Source organism: Rhincodon typus, chromosome 41 (genome assembly GCF_021869965.1).
Source record: "Rhincodon typus isolate 14 chromosome 41, sRhiTyp1.1, whole genome shotgun sequence".
Lineage (NCBI taxonomy): Eukaryota > Metazoa > Chordata > Chondrichthyes > Orectolobiformes > Rhincodontidae > Rhincodon > Rhincodon typus.
This window is the reverse complement of record NC_063372.1, coordinates 11802899-11813023: the sequence shown is the minus strand read 5'-3', so window position 1 is coordinate 11813023 and position 10125 is coordinate 11802899. Positions and strand designations below refer to the sequence as shown.

The 10125-nt window shown below is 41.4% G+C and overlaps 1 protein-coding gene across 1 annotated transcript in view; it reads right to left on the bottom strand.

Moving 5' to 3' along the window:
- Positions 1 to 10125, bottom strand: part of LOC109924521 (glutaminase liver isoform, mitochondrial-like) — a 53989-nt gene that overhangs the window by 35716 nt on the left and 8148 nt on the right. Inside the window, 3 exon segments of the mRNA XM_048618875.1 lie at positions 2604 to 2722; positions 2725 to 2847; positions 6944 to 7043. Of these exon segments, the coding sequence (XP_048474832.1) occupies positions 2604 to 2722; positions 2725 to 2847; positions 6944 to 7043 (342 nt within the window).

Genomic DNA, 10125 nt, shown 5'->3' with positions numbered 1-10125 from the left:
TTTCCAGCAACTTTGTTTTTGTTCCTGATTTACAGCATCTGCAGTTCTTTTGGTTTTTACCAGAAATACGTGTCCTTGCATTCAACTGAATGGTTTGATGTCCCTCACATCACAAGCTCCTCAGTTTTATGATGAGAAAGATAGAAGGGAAAAGGGACTAAAGGAAAAGAAAAATCACACCAAGCATGATGTACAAATAAAGCTTACAATTAGGGCAGTTTTATTGATCCCAAACACCACATCAAAACAAGATTGCATGCCCTTCCAAAAGGAAATCTAGCATTGACAATAGAATTACATCCCAGGATTCAAACATGGAGTTGTGGGACAGGTGAGCATGGATTTAGGAGGTGAAGGATTGAGAGGAGAAGGAGGTTGGAAGGCTGAGGTATCTAAGGGTGTAACTTTTGAGAAAGGGAGTGATAATGGTGGATTTGAAATGAGAGAAGTACAATACCTAAAGAGAGGAACTGTTTACAATATCTGCTAGCAAGGGGGCCAGGAAGGTAAGTTGGGTAGTCAACATTTAGTGGGAATAAGATCAATAGAGCAGCAAGTGCATCCAATGTATATCTTATTCAGATTGGAGACAAGATGAGACTCCAGAAGGCCACCTTGGAAAAGACAAGATAGAACATATTTCTGTGACAAAATGTTTAAATGGCTCATTTAAAATGTGCATTTAATAACACTGTTCACCCCCTTGAAGGAGCTGTATGAAGCTGTGACACTAGTTCCATGGGTAAGATGTGCCTTTCAGATCTCTCCCAAGTGACTGTTTTGCATTTATCAGGCAAAACAGTGAGTGTCAGCACATTTTCTAGCATAGGAAGATCATATACAATGCACACACATGCACCTTCTTATTGAGTGCATGAGACAATGATCAGGAGCACAACTGCCTACTTCACCCCTCTGCAGGGTGAGATCTACTAAGACCTTTCTAGTCTTTGGAGTGTGTTTTACAGCTCCCTCAGCATATTTAAATATTGAGGGTACAGAAAATAAAACAGATGGCCAGCCTACCACCTTCCTGAACACTCCTAAGCTGCCCCCAAATGATGGGAGGGTGGGAGAGTTGTTATCAGGTAGGCTGCCCAACCTTGGGCCTGCTGGCCCTTAAGCTGCCAATAAATAGCCACTTAAGGACCTCAAACCACCTCCACTACAATAATACATACTGCTGGGGAAGGCAAAAGGAAGATAGCCAACCCATATCTTTCACAGCTTGGGCAAGAAAATGGAAGGGGATGGGTTCCTCCTTTCGGAGGAATGTGCTCCCACTTTGTGCTTCAAACCCTTACCTTTAAGTCCAGGAGACATCTTTGCAATCTTTGGAATGCCTTTAGTCTCCACTGTGGCCACTACTCGATTCTTGTGTTACTGGGACTACTCAGTAGCAGGCCAATCAGATTGGCTGGCATTTCCTGTCTCTTTTGATTCCATTATACATTGTGTGGCAATAAAGTGCTAAGATGTTTCAGGAGCACATTGACATTTACTTTGAAAATATTTCACTGTCCCACCCTATGGGCCAAAGGGAGAGTCAAAATTTCTGGTGAGGAATCCTGTAAGGAGCCATTGATCCCTTTAAGCAAGCACCTTCTGCCAATTCCTGCAACTGAATAGATTACAGATGTAGGGGCTTCTAATTTCCTCTGGATTCAACCTAAAAGTTTGAGGAAGGAATGTAGATGTTGGGCAAAACCGTGTCTTTAAATTCTGCCCAAGCTTTGCAGCCAAAAATCAAATGGAAAGGAGACATATTTCATCCACCCCATCCCACATTCCCCTTTTACTGGAATAATGTACCCATCATATTAGCATTCCATTTTCTCCTGAGTCAAGTCAGACTTGTGTTGAGGTGACCTGTAACACAGTGTTGGTATGAGAGTCTTGTGACCTGTTGCAATATTTAATGCACAGTAATTGTATCTGCAGTCCTTAAATGAGATGCAGACCAGCTCACATTACTGCCCTACCAATGGACTGGTAAGCCCCAAAACTCCACTCCATCCTTTATGACATTTTGCAGCTATTGGTTGGCTCTTACTTACAATTTCTAAAAAAGTGTCTACACCTAAAACTACAAAGCCATTCAGTTCCCAAATAGCTTCTGTCTGTTTTCACTGGAGTTAGCTATGCTTTCACAGTTAACATTTTTTTTCTTTGAAAGGTAGTCATTCCTAGATTTTTATTTTCTATCTTTCCTTCATTACTAAAGAAAGTGGCCTGGGGTAGTTAAGGTTAAAATTTTAAAAAGCTCAAATTATTGAATTTATATTTTTCCCTGAGTTCTTGGTGGGATTGTGAGAATGCAGTCTCAGGTTATCTGGGACTTATCATCAGGACACATTAGTCTCTTAGGGAAAAAAAGAGGAATAATGTGTCCTTGGAAATAATTAATGGGACAGGTTACTCATAGAGGCCACCAGAGCAAATTTTTGATTGTTAGTCTATGCAGACCTATCTCAAGACTAACTCAGGTACATGGCCAGACTTGGTCATGATTATGACATTTGAACAATTGGAGTTCTTTCCGTGTTAGCAGCCATTTTGAAATCCACCCATTGTGTAATCAACCAGCTCCAAGGGTCCAGAACCTATCAACTCCCAACTCAGCTGCAACCGAAGGAGGAGTGAATGTTAGGAAAGGAGAGGAGGGGAGCTTTGTATTCAAATTGAATGAATGACTTAGTAATTATAATGAGTAATGAATGAGTACTTTCTGAAGAGATGTCTGTCCAGAGTGATTCCACTTGAGGAACTCTGTACTGTTTGATGCAGAAGATCCATGCAGTATTTTAGCCGGGGGTCAGAGGTCAGCAGTCCTGTTGATTTCAATGCCTGTAATTGAAGAAAAGGCAAAAATGAGATGAGATTTGAATCAAATGACATGAATTGCAATGAGTTATCTGGAAATAGAATAAATTGCAACGTATATTAAGCATTTGCAGTCATATCTTTTGAAATTAGCATGATTTCTTCAATAAATGAAACATCCAATTTGACAGAAATAAAACAAGAGCAGCAACATTTTATTTCACTTTAGTTTTTGAAACTTTTTCAGGAAAAGTTCCCGTTTATTCCCTCTCACCAATTTTCTTTCCGCCTGCTCTCCTCTCCTGAAGGTGCTGACTCCTTGCTGGGTAAGATTCCACTGGGAGCCAGTCACCTGACATATCATCCCAAGTATTCATCCTTCAGCACAAGAATCTGGATATTTGAATAATGACAGGCTATTCAACAATGCTGGACATCACAGCCATCTAATTCTTCTCTGATTTCCATACGTGTGCACTTCAAGCAGAAGTTATTGGATAGTCATCAAGTGCAGTCATCCTGGCTAATTGTTCACTTTCTCCCAGGAAATTGCTGTGCTCCTTCTGTCTCTTCAGCTGAGATCAGTCAGCTTAGCACATTTACTTGTAGTAAATATTTTGGTGCTTGTAATAAATATGCATTTGCATAGATTGTGGAACAAACTGAGTGAGTAACAAGTACCTGTGGTATAATAGTAGTGTCCCTACCTCTGAGCCAGGAGGCCTGCATTCAAGTCTCACCTGCCCTAGAGGTATGTCATAATGTTTCTGAATAGGTTGATTAAAATGTATCTAGAAACAAATACTGGTGCTACACAGCACACTCAAACTGCAGTGTAAAGGAACAATCACATTAAATTTAAAGACTTGTATCATTCTTAAATAGATAGGGAGACAGTAAGTCTGCTCCCTTAATGCCCGAGTCAGTGACCCCACTCCCTGTTGTAGTATTAAAACATTCAGACCAGCTCAAATCATTTATTTGGACTGAGTTGATACCAGTAGTAAGGTTGCTACAATTACTTTTCAAGTATCTAAATGAAAGCAAAACAAAATCAGAGTTCCTGGTTCTGATCACTATGCACTGGCTCCTATGGATTTATAGGCATTAGATGGGAGTATGCCATGATGGCCATGCATAAAGAGTGGTCACTTGGGTCAGGTTCTATGTGTGACTGGCACCTGTAGATCAAGCAGGTCCACTGCTTGACACTGTTTGACTTCTATCTGACAGAGTCCTATTCATGTGAAGAAGATTTTTCCAAGCATGGAATATAATGTGGGAAAATGTGAGGTTGTCCACTTTGAGAGGAAGAATAGAAAAACAATATTATTTAAAATGGAGAGAGAGAGACTGCAGAATTCTGATGTACAGAGGGATCTAAGTGTCCTTGTACATGAATCACAAAAAGTTAGTACACGGGAATAGCAACTAATTAGGAATGCAAATAGAATGTTGACCTTTATTACTGGAGGAAAGGGATGTAAAAGAAGGGAAGTCTTGGTATAACTGTACAGGGCAATGGTGAGACCGCACCTGGGATATTGTGTACAGTTTTGATCTCGTCACTTGAGAGGAGATACACTTGAAGAAGGCATTTAGTATGCTTGCCTTTATTGGTCAGTGCATTGAGTATCGGAGTTGTGAGGTCATGTTGAGGCTGTACAGGACATTGGTTCAGCCACTTTTGGAGTATTGCGTGCAATTCTGGTCTCCCTCCAATAGGAAGGATGTTGTGAAACTAGAAAGGGTTCAGAAAAGAACGTTGCCAGGGTTGGAGGGTGTGAGCTACAGGGAGAGGCTGAATAGGCTGGGGCTATTTTCCCTGGAGCGTCTGAGGCTGAGGGGTGACTTTACAGAGGTTTATAAAATCATGGATAGGGTAAATAGGCCAGGTCTTTTCCCCAGGGTGGGGGAGTCCAAACCTAGAGGGCATAGGTTTAAGGTGAGAGGGGAAAGATATAAAACAGACCTAAGGGGCAACTTTTTCATGCAGAGGGTGGCACGTATATGAATGAGCTACCAGAGGGAGTGGTGGAGGCTGGTACAATTACAACATTTAAAAGGCATCTGAGTGGGTATATGAATAGGAAGCTTTTAGAGGGATAACGGGCCAAATGCTGGCATTTGGACTAGATTTATAGAGAATATCTGGTCAGCATGGACGAGTTGGACCAAAGGGTCTGTTTCTGTGCTGTGTATCTCTATGACTCCACGATTTGGAGGTCATTCAGAAAATGTTCACTGGACTGATCTGTGGAATGAAAGGGTGTGTTTTATGAGGAAAGATTGGCCAGGTTGGGCCTGTGTCCATTGGAGTTTGGAAGAATGAGAGGTGATCTTATTAAAACATACAAGATTGTGTGGGAGCTTTGACGCTGTGGATGCTGAGAGAATGTTTCCCCTATTGAGGGGTCTAGAGTCAGAGGACATGGTTTTGTAATAAAGGATCTCCCAGTTACAAGGTGGTGAGGAGGAATTTCTTCTCTGAGTTGTTAGTCTTTGGACTTCTGTCCCACAGAGAACTGTGGAATGTGGGTCATTCCCCACATTCTAGCCCCCAATAACCACGTGGACTAGACATAACAGTCCTGTTATTATGAATTTAAGCCCAGGTTAAAACAGAAGTGCATGCAATCCTTTTTGAAAAACAAGAACAGCTTAACGTATCCACACTATTGAATGCTAATTGTTTGCATTATGTAAGTGTTTGCTCAGTATTGGTTTTCAGCTGTGTTCCTGCTCTGTACAGTATCTGGTGTTTAAATAATTTAGTCCAAACAAAGAGCCCATCTGCTACTCAGGAGGATTCAGATAGCTTTTTTCCCCCCACCAAGCAACCACATCTATCTGGACCTTTTACACTGCAGATTTGAGAACACCCAGCAGCCTTTTTACATTTAATGAAGTGTTCCAATATTCAGGCGGATTGCTGTTGATGAGAAGTTCAGCATTAAATTGGGAAGGAGCAGATTTACAAAAGGGTTAATGGTCAAGACATTACTTTCAGTAAGTTTTGACTATATGTATCCAGGATTATGGCAGATATAATCTTGCAGGAGTTGAGCCTCCAGGAGAGAATGAGAAAGGGAGATACCCAGAGAGGAAAACAAAGCAGAGCAGCATTTAATTCAAATGTAGTTTATTTGCCACACGCTCCATTCCCTGATTGAAGAGGAGGCCTCCAAGTGCTTCTACTGTACTTGGTAAAGCAGAATACATCTTTGGAGAGCACCTTCCCTTCCAGTGAATGTCGGTCTGCAGATCCACAGTGTCATGTCCAACTGGTGATTTAACTTGAGGGTCAAGTTTGAGAAGGGGGGACCTTCACGGTACTCCTTGGCTGCTATGGGAATTGAACCCATGCTGTATCATACTCTGTATCGCAAACCAGCTATTCAACCAACTGAGCTAACCGACCTCCACTGTAGGGATGGGGGCAGTTTTTAACTAATGGCAAGTCTAGATTCCGATTTTCATAATTTCACTGCCATTCATTCCATAAATATCCAGCAATTACCACTGAGAAAGTGGACCGACCAAGAACTCTAGGTTTGCTATTCGCTGCTGCAATTTTGGCCCTTTAGCAAGTATTGTACATGAGACTCTTCTGATATGCCTTACTCCTTGTCCACAGGGCTCTTTATTCCATGCCTTCCGCTGCCACCAGTCCCTGAAGAGTATCTCAGCGCACTGGACACGTTGAAAACTAACTCAATCCACCCGTTGTTTGCTGCAGCTGTTGGAGCACCTGGTATTGCAAGGCAGTTGCGATCAGGTTGTAAAATAGATTTTGGTAACCAGTACCCAGAGAGGGTGTCAATCAATCAAACAGATTTCAAAATGAGAGAAACACTGAATATGTGATCTTGATGTTTGAGAAGAGTGTCATAGATTGCAAATAGCGCTTGGGATAAAGGTTTACAGTGAGATGCAAGAGCTTTTCATAAAAAAAGTGGCTGTCCAAAAAATACATGAGATCTGCATAAGCATGGTCTGATATCTTACAACTAAAGCTGTGCAACAAAGGTCAGACATAAGCAGTGTAACAAAGGACAATAAATGTGGCTTTGAGTGAGAAGGCGAGGCAACTTAGCCCCTTTGCTGTGCGTTTGCTTACACTGATAAACTTGGGGATCGGAATCTGCTCATGTCCCTCGGTGATTGTGTAGAAAAGCATGTCTTCCAGTCCTGGCATCAGGCCCGGTTTGTGCTTCCTCCTGGGGACAGACAAGCGCAGTAAGCGGGACGATAGATCACATTTCAACAGAGACCGATTAGAAGCTGACCTGATTGGGCAGTCAACTGGATCTGTCCAACAGCAACCTGTAGAAGCATTGTTTTGTCTGCAAACCGTATTACTGGCCATCAACCCAGACTACTGGTCAGTAAAAACAGGTTGATCGTTTTGTGCTGGCAGTTTCATTTCCTTTACAGAGCACCCTGGTTCACACCTTGGCATTCAATTTGATTTTAGATACGTGAATAATCAGATTAAAATAGTGTACAAAGGAACTTTATTCTACATGTTCACCATTCAGATTAAGATGAACAACAGGAAGTAACATTTAAGTAGCACATGATAAAGATTTCACGATGCTTCATTGAAGAGGATCCTGAGCGCTATTGGAAGAGTTAAAAGAGATGGTGGAGACGGTAGCTTTGAAGGAGATTTTTGAAGGTTCAAGCAGGTAACAAGAACTTGCATTTATTGCCCTAAGGATTGCCAAAGTGCTTCACATCTAATTACTGGTTTAAGTGCAGTTACTGATGTGAATTAGGCAAGCACAATGCTTAATTTGCAGACAGCAAGATTCCACAAACAACTGAGAGGAATGACCAGTTAATGCATTGTTGATGATATTTGAAGGATGAATGGTGGCCAGGACACACTCTGTTGCTTGTCTTCGAAAAGTGCCAAGGATCTTTTACACTTACTGGAGCCACCAACTATTGCCTTGATTGAAATTTTTGCTCAAAGGTGAATAAGCAATGACTAGTTTAGGAGAATTTTCCAGAATGTAGGGCCAGAACAGTTGAAGGTAGAGGGTAGGGAGGTTGGTGCACAGGAGGGCAGAATCAAAACAGAATATGTGAACGTACAGCTGGAGAAGGCAACTGAGGTAGAATGAGATGAGGTCAGGAGGAAATTGTAAACAAACCATTTTAATGGGGACATGGAATCAAAAGAGGTCAACAAGGATGGAATAATAGGAGAGCGAGATACATAGGCAGCAGAGTTTGAAAAGTTACAGAATCATAGAATTGTTACAGTAGAGGGCAATTTACCACATTGTGCCTGCACCAGCTCTCCGAATGAACAATTCACTTAGTGCCATTCTCCCACCTTCTCTCCATAATCCTGCACTTTCTTATTTTTGAGACAATCATTTAATTCCCTTTCCAAAGATTCAATTGAACTTGCTTCCACCACACTCTCTGATAGTGCATTCCAGACCTTAAGCACTTTTGCTTCTTTTACCAATGACTTTAAGTCCATGCTCCCTCATTTTTAATCCTTTCACGAGTGGGAACAGTTTCTCCATATTTTCTCTCATGATTTTGAATACCTTTGATTTTGCAGTGATATCTCCCCTTTACTACCAATAGCACTCCTTTTGTCTTTTGCTTTGGGCACCCTCACCATCTTCCATTCGCTCCTTCTCCCCTTTTGTCAACAACATAAATACCTTCATTTTCCAGCCCTGTTCAGTTCTGAAGAGGAGTCATGGGACTCAAAACATTAACTCTGCTTCCCTCCACAGATACTGCCAGACCCGCTGCATTTTTCCACCACTTTCTGTTTTATTTCAACATAACCTCCTTAGTCTTGTACTCTATGCCCCTATTAATAAAACCTAGGATACTATATGCTTTATTAATCATGCTCTCAACTTGTCGTGCAATCTTAACCGAGGTTCTTCTGCTTCTGTACTCCGAACAAAATTGTGTCCTTCATGTTGTCAGTCCATGTTCTTCCTACCAAAATGAATTACTTCACATTTCTCCACTTTGAACTTCATTTGCCACATGTCCACCCACTGCACCAACTTGTCTATATCCTTTTGAAGTTCTACATTATTTTCTTCAAAGTTCATGATGCTTCCAAATTTTGTATCATCTGATCATACCATACCAATACAATATATTATATGTGAATTATTGCATTTTTTGCTTATAAAGGGGTATTCATTGTGGAAAGGATTATGACCATGGCAGAAAGATGATGGGTGAAAAGTAGCCTGAGGAGGCAACCTCAGATCAATTGGTCCGAGCTACCTTCACACCTTTTAACAAGGGAAAATCTTGCATTTATACAATGCCTTCTAACAACTCGGAAGCATGCCAAAGTATTTCACATATAATAAATGACTGCATTGTAACTGATTTCCTAGGTAACCATGGAAGTCATTTTGCACACACCAAGGTCCCACAAGCAAGACTTGTTGGCTATTGGAAGAATGTTGGCTAAGATGCTGGGTGACACTCAAAGGACATTCTTTTCTTGTTCTAATTCTTTCATGGGATCGTTAGCATTCACCTGAGCCAGTAACACAGGCATCTGAAGGAAATCTCCAGCATTGTGGTTCAAGTCCAAGATGTAGGCTTGAATCCAATCTTTTGGCTCAAGGTGAGAGTGCTGACCACTGAATCACAGTTGACACTGCTAAAGTCAATTCACATTTGCATATTGGTAAAATTAGAAATGACAGATTTGACAAATGCTCAAAATAGCCTCACTGCAAGCTCGCAGGAACTATTAAACCCCAAAAAGAACTCAATGAAGGACTCCTTTCCAAGTCTGTGTACAGCTGAAATGATGTTTTGGGAACATAGGAACAGGAGTAAGCCATGCAGCCTCTCAAGCCGGTTATGCGATTGATCTATAGCTTAACTCCATGTGCTTGCCTTTGGTCCATACCTCTTAATACCTTTGCTTAACAAAAATTTATCTATCCCATATTTAAAACTAACAACTGATATAGCATCAACTTCAGTTGGAAGAAAGTTCCAAAGCTCTTTTTTTTAATCGTGTGCTGGTAAGTAGAGTGATTTGGTACAAATTTTTTTCATTTCATTTATCTAGTATTTGATATTATAGTAGGACTAAGTTAAGCTTAAGAGTAAAAATGGCAGGAGATCCCAGACCTGTGTTATGCTCCTCTTGCTCAATGTGGGAGCTCAGGGACGCGGCTGATGTCCCTTACTCCTACACGTGCAAGAAGTGTGTCCAGCTGCAGCTCTTGTTAGACCGCATGACGGCTCTGGAGCTGAGGATGGACTCACTTTGGAGCATCCGTG